Genomic DNA, 19,021 nt, shown 5'->3' on the forward strand with positions numbered 1-19,021 from the left:
TTTTTCCCTTCTCCCTCTCCTACTCAAGAAAACTCCAACACTCAAACCCAACTTTACCATTACATCCATAAAGAAATTAGTAGCTGGTATCAGTTCTTGAAATCTCTGTCTAAAACATGAGAATTAGGGTTAATGCTACCCTGTTGGTCAGTAACATTTATTTCTGGAGAATTTTAGGCTTCAAGCTTCAAGCAACGCTCTGCAAGAAGGCAGAGGCACATGTGCAAGGATTCCAATGATCTTACTCTGAATAACAGTGCTTGTTGCTGCTCTTTCTACTCACTGGAAGGAATAAATTCCCCAAGATCAAAAATATTGATCTGAGCCAAATTTGTGCTCTATTCCAGCTCCTGTCCTAATGGCTAATACTGTGGTCATAGGCACTATGACTTTGTCCAGCTGAGACATCTTCTAGGTGAATGTCAAATCTTGTCTTTATACAGCTTCATTGCTTGGCACCAGAAAATAATAACACAGCCATTGCTTTCTCCACTGTATGCACTCAAAGTTAAAATTCCCTGTGATGATCTGTGAATTGGAACACGATACAACATGGGGTACTCTGAATGCTCTAGTTACCCACCTACTTTGTGAATACCTGCCAGCTCCTGACAACTTCTTGCAGAACCTTGTTTAGAGATTCTATACAAATGAAATGATTTATGTTACAATTTACAGTTTCTTTTGCTTATCCAAGAGGTTCTCTAATAGAACATAGACATATTCTCTTGTTTTCCTTGGAACTCTTTTCACTTTACAGAAAATATCTCTTCCATGCTCACCCCTTCCTTTTTCATTGCTTCCACATTTGGATGGCAAACTAATGGCTTGACTACTCAGATGTCTCAGGTATTCGTGTAGTGAGTTTTTATGGTTTGAACTCTGGTGACCAAGAAAAATGGTGGTTTGCAAAGTCAAATATTCTGTTCAGCTTGTGAAAATTTAATTTGGCTTCCAAAATTTTGTAAAATACAGTGATGTATTATCTTTTCTCCCAGAATTCCAGCACACGTATTAGTTGTAAAGATGAGCTTGATCTGAAGCTAAATTATAATGTTGCATTGAAGTAGGTTGTTACTTTCAAGACATCTATATCATTTGCAGCAGAAGCTGTAGAGAATGAGAAGGGCAATTATAAGAAAAAGAACTGTTTCAGATGGTGATCTCTGGAAAATTGACTCCCTTCACAGGAATGCTCAGAGCAGAAATAAATCAAGGTATATACATCCCTCAAGTATAATGCTGATGGGTAAGGAAGAAAAGTCCATGAGAAACAAAGTCTTCTGAATAGGCTATGGATGGTATGCAATAAAGTGCAACAAAATTTGAGCAAGGAGGAGAAAAAATATGGAACAGCTGTTTCTTGTGAAGAATCTGTCTTTTCTTACTCCAGTACACCATAGGAAGCACTGAGAAACAGAGAAAGCAATTACATAAGATCACGTTATTATAATTAAGCACATGGGAATGAAATTCTACTTCTTCAGCAATTCCACAATTTCTTAGTATATGAATACAATTTTGGAAATGCTAGGGGTTTTTTTCAACATTTTCTGTGTGTGATATACATATATATATATCACACACATATAAATATCTGATTTAGTGTTTCATCTTAATGAGATTTAAAAGCTACTTAGTAATGTGCTTTGAGTCCTGAGAGTTCAAATTTTCCTATTTCTTTGTGGAATAGGATGAGCTGAAGCAGAGCACTGAATGTTAGGCATTATGGAACAGTTAATGCTAAAATGGAAAATAATGAGAAAAAAATGTGAGAGATCTTGCAATAATTAAATAGTATTAGATACATACATTTATAGGAAAGTTTAAGAGTTAAAATAACTGTTGGGATACATGACTGTGAGCAAGCATTTTTCTGAGTTAGATTCAAATGAAGGACCACTGGGAATGCTAGTGAAGCCACTGTTTCAGACACTTGGATGGAAATTTATGAATTGTTGACTAACATTTCAGCTGGATTTCTGAGAGAGGGTTACATGAAATTTCTTTGGTCTGAATCAATTTAACCTGCTGCTTTATAAAAATATAAGATCAGGATTCTCAGTTAATATCAGTATTTTATCACACCTCTAGATTAATGTTTGTATAATTTTTAATGTGGCAATTTTAATTATTAAAAAAATTAGAAAACCAGATGGAATTACAAAACAGCAACCGATTACTTAATTAACTTTTGCCTACTGGGATAAATAGAACATACCACAGAATATATCAAAGCAGACACTAATGAGACACTATACATCCATTAGTACGCAGGAGGTTTTCTCTTCAGATAGCAGTCCTTATCAGACATAAGCATATGCCTATCAATCTTATTAAGTAAACCCAGCAACTCCTCATGTTATAATCCAATGCATATAACATCATGGTAAAAATCTGAAGAACTATACTATGATGCTCCCCGCAGACCAGTGAAATCTCCCACCAAAGTATGTGAAGTGGACAAAGAATGAAAAAAAAATTGCTATTGTTTTGTGAAGAAGTATAACATGTAAGTTAGTCTGCAAATACTAACAAACATCCTTCAGCTGTGAAAGAGGGCCTTAAACCAAAAGTAATCAAAATACCAGATTTTAAAATTGTTGTCATATTTGTCTTATGTCTTATTACAAATACTCTGTCAGCTCCATTGTGTGACATGTATTACATACCTGGGAAAAATATGAGTGAATCAGATGAAGAGCAGACCTGTAAATTCATAATAATATAAATCTTCTTTACTTACATGAAATATCCCTTGAACTTATTGCAGTACTATGTAGATTTTTGTAAATTTCTTAGTATAACTTGAAAAGATGTGCTCTGAAATAAAAATTATTTCAAACAGTATTCCAGAAGCTCTACAATTGCTTCTTTTGGCCAATGAACCCTAGCTGATGACTTCCAGGATTCCCAGAAACACTGAGGATAATTATTGCACACCAAATACATTCCTAAACGATGTGCACTGATACCTTTTTATTTAATAAAAATGAGTGTCACCATATATATGTGCATACATTTGGTTATTGCTATCAGAATTAACAGCCCGCAATTTAACCCCAGCCTATTAGAAAAAGGGCTCAGCCGACCCACACAAATTGAAATGACTACTTGCTGCAGGTTTTTCACCAGGCTTCAAGACAATGTGTTTGTTAGTACCTTCAGAGTAATACCAGGTAGTTTTTGAACAGTCTCAATCTCATGCTAGCTGATTTAAACCAGATGAAAATAAAAGTGTGTTACCCAAAATAAAAGAATACAGAAAATACATTATTGTAGTATTTACTGAACAAAGTAACAAAAATCGTTTGCTCTCTTCTTTTTATCAGCATTAAGTAATCAAATTTAGGCCATACAAGCATCAACAAGAAATATAAGTAACTGTACTATTAAGGTGGTATCTACAACTTTTTAAAATTGCTCAAAATCCAAAACCACAAATGTTGTATAGCTCACTTTAAAATCATTCAAGTGCCTTGCACAGTATGTAAAAAAATTGATAGTCGATGACTGCCATGAAATGTACATGCAGTACCTGAATTTTACATTTCAATAGGTCAGGCCCAGATCATCAAAGCATTTAGGTTTCCACTCCTCAGGGAAGCTCTGGGTTTCCTTGTTTATTAACCCCTTCCCTGAAAGGAGTAACTGTTTTTGATGGTGTGAATTTATAGTGTTGTCTTTCCCTATGCAGGGAGGGAAAGGGTCGATTTTACAGAAAGAATGGTTCCAATAGGCAGAAAGTTTATGGCACTGCAACTACATGAACCACCTTCCCTACACAACATAAAAATATTCTAATATTAAGGATTATTTTACAACTCAGTGGAAATATGCAGTAATGCAATTGATTTCCTTTGTCTGGATGACAAAAATGCTGTCTTAACAGTCACAAGAACCCGCCTTGTGTTAGCTATAAAAAAAAATATATTTATATATATATTTATGCAACTACTATGTGCATTAAACGAAACCACTGTATGAATCAGCAGGGTTCAATAACACTTGAATCTGAATCTCTGGAAGGGGTGCATTGAAGTCTATGGTGCTTCTCAGTAAGGACTCACAATGAAATGGCAAAGAATAGAAATCCATTTATTTTAAATCTTTTTTTTCTTACCCCATTGCCTAAGAAATGGTCCATAAGCTCTCTGGCAGCTAACAGGATCTGTTGCCTTTACTTCAACCTACTGCTGAGAAATGAAAGATACACCTTAAAACAAACCTGATAATTAATTTCTTAGAGAACATTGAAACTGAAAATCAGCCCAACGTCATTGTGAACTCCCATGAAATAATTTCACCATCGTGAAAATTCTCTGTTGTCTTCAGTTCTTACCAATCTGTGTATCATGTGTTGTTTAGCAGGCTAGTAATCAGCAATGTACAAGAAACATTGTATTACTCCTGGAAAGCATTTATGTTGTGACTTACTCAGTTAGGTCAGTAGGTTAATTTAGAATTGAAAAGTGTGTGTATTTCACATCTGCCTATATAAATGTTGGAAAAATCCTTTTTTTCTTCTTTACCTGTCTTCAGATACTTTTCTCAATCACCTGTGAACACTGATCAGTGCCCTTTGCACTGACATGGTACAGATTTTTCCCTCAGTCTTTGAGATAACAGAGAAGACTTGAACCAAAGGGCGATACCCTTGCGCACCAAAGCTTTATTATATTTCTGATTACTGTGCATCCCCATACCTAAAGCAAATAACATGGCACTTGTGCCATAGTTCTGACACTGTAGGTGTCCACTGACAAGTGTTCTGCATGAACCATTGTGTCTCAGTCCACTAACAAAAACTACTGTGCAGTAGTAATCTGGTATCTTAGATAGTTTTTCTTCTTGGACAAAGTTTATCCAGAATCTTCTTTCTATCAGGCTACAGCAGCTTAGGGCTCCTTTTCTTTAAAGAGAGGAAAAATAAATGTCTTACACCTGTAGGCCAGTACTGGTGTTCTGTCCCAGAAATTTTAGCACTGCTCTGATACGATGAACCCTTCCTTTTCTCCGACTGGTTCCACCTCAGCATAGGCAGGATGTCCAGATCCTCTTCTGAATTTCATTGCTGGCCATCTGCTTGGACGTCGCTACAACAGTAATAACAAAATAAACTTTTAGAATATGAAGGGTACTACAATAAATTGTTAATAAAAAGATCTAACAATATCCTGCAATTTTGACCTCTCATACTATACCCCACTCCCTGTAGTTGTTACAGGAATAGAAAAGCACAGTTCAGCAGCAGCAAAAATCAGAGGAATTAATCCCTCTTTTAAATTTGTAAGTGATGAGTGTTCTCAAAGACATAAATAATGACCACTACTCTTAGCAATGAAGAGGATGAAATAGCTCCTGTCTAAAATGGTTGATTATCAGATTTGTCAAATAAAGACCTGATGATCCACTAACCAATCTGTCCAATGCTCTTCCTTCCTAGTTCTGCGTAGGAATTTGGTAACATACTCTATGCCATGGGAAAATATGTGGCAGAGTTGACAGAAACTTTAATTAAAAAAATTATTTAGGATAAAATTCTGTCATGCTTATGCAGGACTCTCAAAATAATGACCTTCTATTTCAAGTGCCATAATTTCTACTTGAGTAGTTTATTTTGATGGTTCAGATAGAAGCAACATTTTTATTTAAACTCTTAAGAGCTTTGGGTACAAGAGCCTTAAGAAGTCGTAACCAATTTCCACTAGGATCTTGGGTGCCTGCTTTAAGAGCTGCTAATAAACAGAGAAAATAAACAGTTATATTCTAGGCCAGATAAAACAATTCCTGTATTATTATGATATCTCTAGGGATGAAAAGTGCTTTAAACAATCTGTATTTTCAAGCAAATGAATGTCAGATAAGGCTCAGATTTTGGGTGACTACTCTGAGATAATATCAAAGGGAATAGCTTTCAGAAAACTAGGGTAACTCCTTCCTAGAGTCAGTGAGAAGAAAAAGCTTTCCTAAAAAAGATTATTCCCTATTGAAAATTTTATCTGCCAAATACACTGATTTATTTTTCTTTACTGACAAGAGTTGCAATCTGCTTGGAAGGAGGGCTAGAAGGTACAGCAACTTATATAGAAACTTTTCAGGAAAATGAGAGGAGAATCAATGAAAATGAGTTACAGCCTGTATTTTCATTGACAGCTCAAAAGCAAAATAATTTTTCTTTATGATGTTTCTTCTGAATATAAACACTGCATTTGATTTTCTGTTCCCATAATACCCCATTTTTACTTCCTTTCAATCACAAAGGATACTTCATGCTGCTGAGGGGTGGTGTTGGTGACCATAGCACAGCCACAGCCATGATGTTTTGCTGGGACTCATGGTACTGTTGGGCAGGAGTCACCAAAGAAATCTGGGGTGCCACTGAATCTTGTTCCCAACAAACCACCCAGCTGACTGCGGGTACAGCACAAAGTCTTCCTAAGTGATCATTGTTGGGAAGATACCACATAAAAGCAACTGCTTCTTTTTCCTCCTGCGGCAGGATCAGGTTACTTTTGAGGCATTCAGAGTTAAATTCTGTTTGGCAGGTAATTTAAAATCCCAGGCCTTTCAGTGCAGCACCTTCCTACAGAGTAGGAAGGCAGAACACTCTCTTCTTTAATGGATGTCTCTCCCTAACAAGAAAACTTAGTCTATTCAAACTTTTTTCTACCCAAGCTTGATTTTGTGTGTTTTCAAAATTAAGAAGGACAGTTTGGTAACTGCTAAAGAAAAAGGGTCATATTCTGTTCTCAGGCTCACTAAAGTAAATCAAGAATAATGCAATTAAACGTAAGGGATTTATTTCAGATTTACACTGGTACAAATGAGAATGGAATTTGATGGAGAGGTATCTAATGAAAAGGGAAAACAAAAAACCAAAGGAGAACTAGCAGGAAAAAAATAACTAAAAACAGTGTTAAATGGCGACATGTAAGGATGAGCTGGGTTTTAATATACTAAGGTGCTCCCTAATTTAATTTTAAGATGTACCTATGATTAGTTAATGCTTCCTTGCTACACTGCTGGTAGATACTAAATATGCCATTTTGTGCTACTCTTTTTAATTGGCCTTTCCAGGTAATTAGCTATGGAACAGATGTGTATCAGTTTTAATGATACAAAGCCATATGACATAAATATGAGCTGTTTTTCCAGAAATAAAGCAATAGACTTGAAGGTCATTTCCTGATATTGCAGTTACAGATTTCTGTGGTATCTTGTCATGTCTGAGGTGAGATTTTCCCTTTATAGTGATGTTTTAATTTCAGCTTCTTTATGTGCATGCGAGAGGTTGACAGTTTTAAAAGAGAGCACTGACAAACCAGCAATTCATTGCCTTACGTAACCCCTTGAAAGCTGTAAAAATATTTCACCTTTAATTGAATAAAACAAAAGTAACTTGATAGATATTGAGAGCTACAAAGTTCCTTCAGTTACTGAAGCAGCTCAGGAAATACCTAATGCGTTCTTCCTCTTTGTTCTCTGTGAAGACTAATGAGAAAACAGAAAAAACCCCTACTCCCAAACAGACCAGCCAACAAAATACATCAAAAATCCCCACCAAACCCAAAACAAACTGGAAGAAAGCAAACTGGGTATTTAATTAATTAATTCCCAATTTTAGCAGGAATAAATATATTTCTTCCTCTGGAATTAGAATACTTAAAGGAAATCCTCTGATCTGTGACTGGAGAATTCTAACTCCTGCTTCCCTTCAGTGTATTACAAAGCAGGCAAACAGGACTAGCATTTTTTTCATGGGACTGAAGCTTCCTTGAGTTCACTATTTTAAGCAATGAAATTAAGAGAAAAGCACTTGAGACCCTACATGACCAGGATGCAGAAAAAACATGTTGAGATGCAGGAAAATAATTTATGATACACATTAAAAAAGTTAGTTCCTATTGAAGATCAGTAAGATAAAAGGAAAAAAAAAATCTAGCAGTTGGACAATTCATGGAAAATGAGGTCTACATTTTTTGTTTCCTACATTATGTCTCTCTATACCATAGCTGGTGGCTGTGCAGAATGTTTGACTTCCTGCAGCAATACAAAGACTAAAATAAATATATTTACATCCATCTTGCAGTAGAGGCAGAATTTATACCATTTGCCTTACTTCTGAGGGAAAAACAGAGGGGATTCCACCTATTAAAACTAAAGAGTAGAAACTGGGGTGACTGCCCACTCTTGTTGCATGGAAAGGTCTCCAAGTGTTTTCTTCTTTTTGACCAGTTTCTTCTTTTGTCATCTTTCAACAAGAGGGAATTTTGAGCCTTAGAGGGCCTCCTTTATCCATGAAAATCATATTATCTCCTTTAGACATGTTAAAAAAAAGGTTTGATAGATCTCTGAGTGCAGTTAATTGAATATAGTCTAAATAAAACTCAGTTGTTATGATCTGAACATGGTTTCCACTGTTATAGTCTATGATTTTTTTAAGGTTGCTAGCTGTAGACCATCTTATTTCCTGCTGAACAGTAACCAATACCACAAGATCAGTTACAGGAGGATGGACAGTTGTATAAAGTTGTGTTGAAATACTGGTATCTGAAGACTGATGCCCTGCTCCTGAGAGTTTTTGATGCTGACATTATCACAATCTCTAAAATTTATGCCACTTAACAGTTTTCATCTGAGATGGTAATTCATCAAAAGCAATTTTAATAATGTATATTTTTTTAGCTGCAGCAATTATAAGCTTTTACATTTCCTTTCACACATCTGCATGAAGACAAGTTTCTACCAGTAAAGGACAGAAGGAACTTGGCAACAGGTATTACATATTTGATATTCTTACATCCTAGCCTCTATTATCCCTGTCCCATCCTTATTCTGTCCTTCCCTGAGTACACAAAAATGGAATGAGAACAATTCTGTACAGATCTGCAATGTCAGAAGAGCAGTGAAGGGAAACAGTAATGAAATATCTGCCCCTCTGTCATTTCCTCAACCCTGCCACACACATTTTGTTCTGAAAGATTTCTGAAACACTATCAAAAGTTTCTTTGTATATTTCAAACAGCATAAAATCCCATAGTGCTTGTGCATTGATCAGCTCTTCATTCCCATTCAGCAGTAAACTTGAACAGTGGGTTTCATCAAGACATGTGCACACTCTTTTTTCAAACTGAATTTACATGAGTATAAATACTTGACTTAGCATGAGAAGGTCAATCTTTCCAAGTGTTGACTCTCCAGAGCGCCCTTGTAAACTTGATTTCCCACTAAACTACACAAAAGCTGAAGTTATTGAGCATATTTTAGACTGAATGCTCCGACACAACTTTGTCTTCTGTATCGATTTTTTTTCTATATTTCAATCTTTCAAACTTCCAGAGGACTGGTTCACTGTCTCTAATGAAGGGCTGCATCTTACATTTCCACTGATGCCAATTTCTTTGTCTAATTCAGGGGTATAAACACATTTAAATCTATTTAAAAGCTGTACTCTTTAATCACACTTTGTCAAGAAGGCCTGTTTAACTCTGATGATACGGAAATATGCAAATATGGAGCTATCCAAATTCTGGATTTATTGTCAAAACTTCAGAAAAGCTATTATGACTTACTAAAAGAGATTAAGAAAAAGGGAACAAAACAACATATAGTAAGGTCTTACTAAATGACTAAATGACTAAATGTTAATCTGATACTATTCAAGACCCATTAGTCTAAGTACTTGTTAACCTACCTTGGTTGTCAGGCCTTTGGTTTCTTGTGAGATGTGAAGATCTTTCTGTTACCAATTACCTTGTCCATTACATGTATTTTTGTGCTCAAAGTTACCTGAAACTTGTGCATCAGTTTTAATCTCTTCTAGAAGCACCCAATTTATTTGGCAAATCACAGTCAGAAGTGGAAGAGGCTACAAATATCTGAAACTATACTTCTGATGTATATTTCCAGGAATAAGAAAAGATCAATTGCCTGACATCATATTAAACTCTTATTTTGAAGAAACTGTTCTCAAATAAGGATTGCTTCTGACTTAAGATTCATTAGAATCATTTACTGGCTACATTTATTTTTCTTTTCAATAGAAGCACTTGCTTAAAGTATCTTTTTGAGATTTAAAACATCTTTTTATAACTATTTCTGCAGTCTTATGTTCATCTGAGGAGCTGGCTGCTGAAGGACGAGAAACAGAATGCCTCCTTCCTCTACACCTTTGACTTTTATTGTCAGTGTTGATTATTTATTTTAGTGCTTCTCCCTTGTGGTCGATTTAGGTTTCACTTGCTGAACTGCTGGTTCCTGCTAAGCTGGATAAGCTTTGGAAAAAATAACTTTACTATCAGGACTAGGCAATGACAGTGAGATCAATGACAATACTCCAAATGCCAGGACACTGCAGGACTTTGAAAGAAGAGAAAAATGATACCTGTTCTCTTCTTTTTAATCATCATCTCCATGAAATGCAATTCAGCCTGAACTTCCAGACAAAAACTAATTGATGACCATATGAAGCCTATTTCAAACTAAAAGCATAATCCCCTGTAAAAAACAATGGGCCATATCCCAGAAGAAAAGAACAGAGCTGTGTGACCTCCATCAGCTGTCTTAGACAGCTGAGGATAGAATTATTTTTAAAAAAACCCTTTTTTTTTAAATCTGTCTCCTAGTTATTTCTCATTTGTTTGAAGACATACACTGCATTTCTGACATTAATGCAGAAACCTGGAAATGGTGCATGGAAAACATGGCTGGATGTTAAATCTGGCTCTTATTTGTGATGTGCTGTTATAAACAGAGAAGTGTAATGGCGAGCCAGAAATGTCCAATAATTTCCTGAGCTCTAAAACACCAAGAACTGTCTCCAGCATTTTAAATTATTTTCTAGTATTATTTCCTTCCCCTAAGCAGACAGGGGATGAGCAGAAGGTCAAAATCTGAAGAAAATCTACTGCTAGATATGTGTGCCAGTGAATGTTTCCACATACCAAAATACAATCCCCTATACAACTCATAATTAAAAAACCCCCAATAATTAGTGCTTTCTCAGACCACCCCAGCTAGGGCTCAGTATTCAGAAATCATCCTCAGTTCATGTTTATAGTGTACATACTGTCAGCTTTAAGTGAGGCAGAGTTAAATGACAGGAATGCAGATCCTTTCATGCTGGTTGGTCTTTATGTTACAAAAACAGTCCCAGCCTTATTTAATTTACTAGCAAAGATAAAATTTAAGTTAAATCAAGAGGAGTCAAGGCGCATCCTTCAGGCTCTCATCACACACTATTATTTATTTGCTGAAGATCTGCAGCTGTTTGTTTCTTCCTCCCTCCCTGTCTTTTTCCGGAAGGTCACTCCCTGGCTCAATAGCACCAGTTCAACTCTCTGTGTGGCCATTTAAACAGATTCCAGAAATTATCCATCTTAAACATCCAAGATGAAGTAAAACAAACAACTAAAAAAGACATAGGTACGTGCATGTGTGTGATGTGTGTGTTTAAGAGTACATGTATGTTTCTAAGCAGATGAACCAGCAAACTAAAGCTCTAGAATACCTCCAATGAGGGTGTGAACATGAAGGCAAAAGCTGTGACCTTCAAAATAGGACCTCAACTCAAAAGAGTGGTATTTTTTAACCACAAACACCCACACTGCTCTTCAGTGTGAGACATATTAACTACTATTAATACATACACAGATGCTAATACGTAAGCTCTGAATTCACTCATGTTCTTACAGCTTCAGAGTCCACATATGTTAATAAGTTTTGTACCTATAAGCTGAGTACAAAAGAAAGGCATTTTTGCCTGAGGTTAAGAAGTCCTAATTGCAATGTCAGTTTAGACTCCTTAAAATCCCTTACTTCCAGAGAATTGCTAAAGTAAAATTTATTCAGCTGTTGTCAAGCCTCCTGTAATCATGATTGGCAATGGTATCATTGTGTCCATCTGGTAAGAGACATCCCAATGTCTCACTCCTTACGTTCATATCACAGAATCGCGGAATCTGCTGAGTTGGAAGGGACCCACAAGGACCATTGAGTCCAACTCCTGGCTCTGCACAGGACCATCCCCAGGATTCACGCCATGTGCCTGTGAGTATTGTCCAAATTCTCCTTGAGCTCTGTCAGGCTTGGTGCTGTGACCACTTCTCTGGGCAGCTGTTCCAGTGCTCAACCACCCTCTGGGTGAAGAACCTTTTCCAACCTAAATGTCTCCTGGCACAATCTCATGCCATTCCCTCAGGTCCTGTCACTGGTCACCACAGAAAAGAGATCAGTGCCTGACCCTCCTCTTCCCCTCATGAGGAAGTTGTAGGCTCCAGACATCTCTCCTCAGTCTCCTCCAGGCTGAACAGACCAAGTGACCTCAGCCACCATCCTTGTGGCCCTCCTTTGGACACTCTCTAATAGTTTAATATCTTTTTTATATTGTGGCACCCAAAGCTGCCCCCAGCACTCGAGGTGAGGCCACCCCAGTGCAGAGCAGAGCAGGACAATCCCTCCCTTGCCCGGCTGGTGATGCTGTGCCTGATGCCCCCCAGGACACGCTTGGCCCTCCTGGCTGCCAGGGCACTGCTGGCTCATGTTCAACCTGCCATGGACCAGGACCCCCAGGTCCCTTTCCCTGGCACTGCTCTCCAGCCTCTCATTCCCCAGTCTGCCTGTACATCCAGGGTTGCCCCATTCCAGGTGTAGAATCCAGCAATTTCCCTTGTTTAACTTCATATGTTTGGTGATTTCCCAGCCCTCTGATTTGTTGAGGTCTCTCTGCAGGGCCTCCCCGCCTTCAAGGGAGTCAACAGCTCCTGCCAATTTTGTATCATCTGTGAACTTGCTTAGTGTCCCTTCCAGTCCTGGGTCCCAGTCATTGATGAAGCTGTTGAAGAGCAGAGGGCCGAGGCTGGAGCCCTGTGGAACCCCACTAGTGACAGGCCTCCAGTCTGATGTCACCCCATTCACTGTAACCCTTTGTGCCCAACCCATGAGCCAGTTGCTCACCCCCCACATGATGTGTTTATCCACATGTGAGCTGGACATCTTGTGCAGAAGGACACTGTGAGAGACAGCATGGAAAGCTTTACTGAAATCCAGAAACATCGCATCAAGTGGCTTCCCTTGATCAACCAGTTGGGTTACCTTGTCATAAATCAGTTTTGATAAGCAGAACTTTCCTCTCATGAAGCCATGCTGGCTGTGACCAGTGACTGTGTTGTCTTTCAGGTGTTTTTCAAAACCTCCCAGAATAATCTCCTCTGTAACTTTATCAGGCAGTGAAGTGAGACTGACAGGCCTGTAGTTTACAGGGTCCTCCTTCTTGCCCTTCTTGAAAGTTCAGAGAGCGTACACCAGCTTCCAGTCAGCTGGGACTTCTCTGGATTCCCAAGACTGCTCAAAAATCATCGAGAGAGGTCCTGTGATGACATCATCCGGCTCTTTGATGATTCCTGGATGAATCCCATTAGGCCTTATAGATTTATAGGGATCCAGCTGGAGAAGCAGATCCTGCACAATTTCAGGTTTGACTGGGAGTTGATCATTCTCGCAGTCATGGTCCTCCAGCTCAGGGCACCCTTGGTCCGTCATCCTTGTTGAAGACAGAGGCAAAGAATGTGTTAAACAGCTCTGCCTTGTCTCTGTCCTGGTTTGTGAGATCATCCCCATCCTGTAATGGGACAATGTTGTTTTTACACTGCCTGTTGCCATTAATATATTTGAGAAAACTCTGTTTATTGTCCCCCGCAGTTCTGGTTGGCTCCAACTCCAGCTGAGTTAGGCCACATGAATTTTCTTCCTACAGTGGCCAACAGCAGATCTGTGTTTTTCCCATGTCACCTGACCTTGCTTCCACTGGCAAGTGGAAGCACACCTTCGTTTTTACCTTATTTCCAAGAGAAGATTCCTGTTCAGCCAAGCTGGTCTTCTGCCTTGTCTGCTTGACTTTCGACATTTGGGAATTGCCTGCTCTTCAGCTCTTAGGAGGTGATTAAAAAAAGTGACCAGCACTGATGGACCCCAGCACTTGCAAAAATACTTTCCATGGGGATCTTACTCACTAATTCCCTGAGCAGTCTGAGGTCTGCTCTCCTCAGATGCAGAGTTCAGATTTTGGCACTTTTCCTCCTCTTAACAAGATTTTAAACTTGATTGCTTCGTGGTCACTGTGGACAAGATGGCTGCCAATCTCCACTTGCTCACAAGATCCACTCTTTTGACAACTGGGAGACCAAGGAGGGCATTTTTCTGAGCTGGCTCCCTTAGGACCTGTTCCGTAACGTTGTGATCCAAGTTTTTTAGGAATCTTCTGGCCCGGGTTGTACAGCTGTGTTGTGTTCCCAGTTAATTTCTGGCAAGCCGAAGTCTCCCATAAGGACAAGGTCAGTTGACTTGGAAGTGCCCCTTAGTTCCTCAAAGATTAATTCATCATTGTCCTGGCCAGGAGGTCTATAGACTCCCACGATGGCATCTGCATTATTTGTTTGTTCCTTGATTCTTATCCAGAGGCTCTCAACTGCACCATTGCCAGCTGTGAGCTCCATACATTCTACCCCTTCTGTTACATACAGTGCCACCCCTGCACCTCTCCTGCCGTGCCCATCCCTCCTGAAGAGCCTGTAAACATCCAACAAGGCACTCCAGGCACAGGACTCATCCCACCAGGTTTCACCTCTCAGCTGTGGCCAGATCATATTGCCTTTGATCTCCAATGGCAGAGCACTATGATGACAGCTGAAGTAAATTTAAGTCCTTAAAAGGACTTTGGATCACAATATAAGGAAGGAAGGTAAGAAAAACACAAGTGAAAACTTCTTGTGTCATGTGCAACCCTTCTGTCCACAGATAACTGGATGCAAACATGCAAAAGACAACTGAATAAAAAGTAGTTGGACTTATACCTTGTTTTTCAATTTGCTAAATATTCCCTTGACATTAATTGCTCTCAGTGCCCAAGTACAAACACATACGTAAATAATTAGAGGTTAAAAATATAGGAAAAAGAAAGAACATGAGGGAAAAGAAAGGAAGAATTAAAATATAAAACTAAAGCTGCAATTTCTCCCACAACTCATTGAAATCTCAGCAAATCCATCTGACTCAGCTGGGAATTTCTTTACTCCTCTTTACATTGAGCACCAGACATTTAGATCACATGTGCTATGGGGAGTATCACAGGTATGCAATCCACGACATTCAGGACATTGTAATTTGCTTCTTGGCCATCAAACCTCGCATCCTGAATGCAAGTATATTACATAGGTTAGTAAATAAATCAATCACTTTTTAATTGTGCTATAGCTAGTGTGTAGTTATATATGTTATAGCTAGATTTCTGACATAAACTTTGTTGAGAAAGTCATGAAGAGCATTATTTGACAGGTATCCTACTTTACAAAAATCAGTCCAAATCAGCTCAAAATATACTCAAGACATACAGGATTCCTCAAGGTGATTAAAGAGAGGAAACCATTGGCAACTAAATGAAATTCAATGGAGAGGAAATACTGCAAGGTTAACGATAAGCAAATAGAAAACCAAAGCATGCAACATCTCTTCTGTCACTCTGCAAGCTAATCTTTAGTCAATATTTACTCTTAGCTCTTAGGAAGAGCCTGCATTCATTGGAACTTTGACTGAAGCTCCCTTGAGTTTAACAGCTGATAATTTATTCTGACTTTAGGCCACCACAGAAGTGTCCAACCTAAACAATGAAACACACGTTGAACAGTGTGGAGGCTGGAAGTAACAGGAAAACAGTGTATTTGATTTGAATCTTCTACACACTTAACAAAAAGTGGAACTTTTTTTAAAATATGTTGAACTGTTCGGATGGTATTAAAATTCAACACTACCATAGGCAAATTGAATAGCACTGGCATTTAAGACTTCTCAAACTCTTTGTTCCAGGTGGAGCTGCACATGCATGTTCTGCTCAACAGGTATGAACAAAACCCCCTAGGGAAGCATTTTCTTCAGACTTAAAGGGTAAAAAAGTAATAGAATAATGTTACTATGTTCTAAGACAAGAGTTTTTGTAATAAATGGTATTTTCCTTAGCTTGTGTTTATTGCTTATTTAAACCAACTAGTGCACTCAGGATATCATTTAATGGTGTTCAGAGGTGCCACAAGAGATTGCTTTTATCAATGCAAGGGTAAACAGCACAGACAAAGTGTGGGTGTATTTATTCTTATCTGGGAGAGCTCACTACATGACATGAGTTGGATTTAAGATGAGCTGTGTGAGAACCTGAGTGAGGAGGTAAGTGAATATTAGGTGATATCTGCAGAGAACACAAGGTAGAAAGAGACTTAAAGCCTCAGATACAGGGTCAGTTTAATATACTGTTCTTTATTCAGAAACCAGTCATGATTGTAAAACTAATCAATTAAAAATTCCTTACACAGCCCTTAGCCTAAAAAACCCAACAAAATCTGATTGAAAATGACATTTCACCTACCAAATCATGACATTATCTTAGATGCAAAAGGAAGTTTCTCTATTAATTATATTAGAGTTTTGAATGAATGTTATGTTTAATGTCTATATGATTCCTCCATAAAGTAACTTCTTTAAAAATAAACACAAATGCACCAGGTTCCTGTTCCTTCTTTTGGCCAGCCTTAGAGTTATATTAATTACTAATGATAGATAAACTGATGCAGATCTTGATTTGACTTGAAGACTTGATGGCAGACTATAGTGTACTTGTAATTTTTTAGACAACTGCAGGAGGGATCTGCCTGTCCATCTGTCACATCTTGTTTTAATTGTGCAATGTGCTTATTAATCAAGAGACTCATAGAAAACAGTATTATTTTCTGAAATATTTATGTGCTTGTCCTCATTTCATGACCAAGCCCATGGCAAGCCTCTTGAGCTCTTTCCCTGGAATGGTAACATCAGATCCATATTTCATTCATTTTCCATAAATAATGCAACTTGTCTCTTGTGGTATGTGGGCTGTCATGTTATCTGTAACAGTTTACTCAAATATTTTTCAATTGCACAAATGCAATAAAGAATGATTTCTTGTAACACTGGCCTATTTGTACCAGTTTTGCCTGATTAGTCTTTTGTACGTAATTTTCAAAAAAGCAAGTTTGAGAAGATATTTTCTTCTTTGCATTGGAAATGTGTAAATCCTATTGATCAGATAAATATAAGAATAATAAATTCTACTTATTATTTTTTAATTGATCAAATGACTTTTTTCTTTGAAAATTAAATTATTAAACTTATTAAAAGCAATTTAATTTCCAGAATGGATTACCTTGTTCTGTTCTAGGTTTATGATACCAAAAATGGTTTTCAAGTTTTGAAATTTGTGTAAGTGTTCTGAAATACATTTAACCCCTATTCCCTCCCTTGTGATTTTCCCACTACATCAGTGTTTGTACAACTGACAGGGAAAGGCCACCCCTTGATGACTAGTACTTTTAAAAATTCTTGCTAATGCTGATTCTTCACAAGTACCACAATTATCCTAGTAACCAATAGAGAATGTAGGTTATACCCTGTTTTGCATAAATTTTATTTTGACTGATTTCTCCTTCATTTTATACAGAAAGCTTATGTTTTTTTACTTATTCTAAATGACTACATTTCTTGCTAAAAGACATTTTAGCTTTGATTAATAATAGAATAATAGATTGATTAATGGCACCTAAAGATTAAATTCGGTGGAATGAGTTTAACAACACTGATTAAGGCACCTCTATTTCATGATGAGTATGATATCAATGAAAGAAATAAATTAACATGCCCTTACTACATTTAGAACAACAACAACAGCAACAAAAAAAGTGTATTGTAATTTGGTATTCTTCTCTTCTTCTTAAAAAGTGGTGTTGCAATTTATTTAGCCTTTTCCATCACATCATGACAGGCAAGAAACTTGCTTTTACTAGAGTGAAAGAACAGAAATTCAATCTGTGTAAATTTAATCTGTGAAAAAAAGAAAGGGACAAAACCTTCTCTTTCATACAAGGACTTCAGTGGAATTTTGTTTGTCTACATCAATAATGAACTGGCTTGAGATGCTTCATAAACATGAGAGAAAACTATGTGCTATTATATGGATTCTGTTCCCTGATGGCTAACACAGTTACATTACTAGAGCAGGAATACTGATAAACAATTCATTTTGACTTCTGTCACTACTATTACATCTAAGAAGAATATTTATTATAATACGATGTTAAAGATGAATCATTCCATTCATGTTCATGTCTCACTTCAATTCTCATTGCTGTCACTAAGAATAAATGTCTACATCTTCCTGGTCCAGGCTTTTACCTAAGCAACCCCTAAGGTATGTCCCTAGCGACATTTCCAGTGGTTTTGCACCTTCACTGTTGTCCAGTGGTAAGTATCTGTGCTCTGATAGTAAGGGAATACTACAAGTAGGGTTTATGAACAGCCACCTCTTTATTTCATGTTCAGCAAATGTATACTTATCACAAGGCAGAGGAATGTTGCTGAGTTGAAAAAGAAACCACAAGGAGGTGTAGGTATTCATGGGTTTTTGTAGACTGAAACGCCTATGGAGAATTTTCCTTTCTCATGTTTTCGTTTACAGCGGAGCTGAACAGACTAAATGTCAGCATCTGCAATGTAGGTATCTGCACCTAAGGTAGCCATCGGTATTTGAGGGAGAAAAACATCAATTTATCTAATCTTTAAGAGGATGTCTCAAATAGGTCAGATGAATCATGGTCTAAAAGACTAGGTTTCTCTCTACACTAATAAAAAGAGCAGAAGAAATGATAGATGTTAACAATCAAGTGAAAATAATTTTTCCACACTTTGAGACAAAGTGTTAAAAGATTCCTTTAAATGATGTAAGGAACAGCTAATACAAGTTTCCAGCCAAAAACTTACTATAAATCAGCTCTCCTGTAGAATTAAGAAAGAATACTTTTTCTTCCCCCCCAGGAAAATTATAGAAAAACTGTATGTCCTGAAATAAAATGACAGTGCACAGGAAAGGTAACAAAAAATGTTGTTGTGAGGAAAATGAAGGATAGGAGAGAGAAGTGGTGTGGTATCTCACATATATCTCCTA

General features: G+C 37.5%; 1 protein-coding gene across 1 annotated transcript in view; it reads right to left on the bottom strand.

The window, feature by feature from the left end:
- Nucleotides 1–2,095: 2,095 nt before the first annotated feature.
- PLXDC2 (plexin domain containing 2) overlaps nt 2,096–19,021 on the bottom strand; it is a 262,129-nt gene continuing 245,203 nt past the window's right edge. Inside the window, exon 14 of the mRNA XM_039549163.1 lies at nt 2,096–5,096. Within this exon, the coding sequence (XP_039405097.1) occupies nt 4,980–5,096 (117 nt within the window). The 3' untranslated portion in view covers nt 2,096–4,979. The remainder of the gene's footprint in view (nt 5,097–19,021) is intronic.

This window comes from Corvus cornix, chromosome 2 (assembly GCF_000738735.6).
Source record: "Corvus cornix cornix isolate S_Up_H32 chromosome 2, ASM73873v5, whole genome shotgun sequence".
Classification (NCBI taxonomy): domain Eukaryota; kingdom Metazoa; phylum Chordata; class Aves; order Passeriformes; family Corvidae; genus Corvus; species Corvus cornix.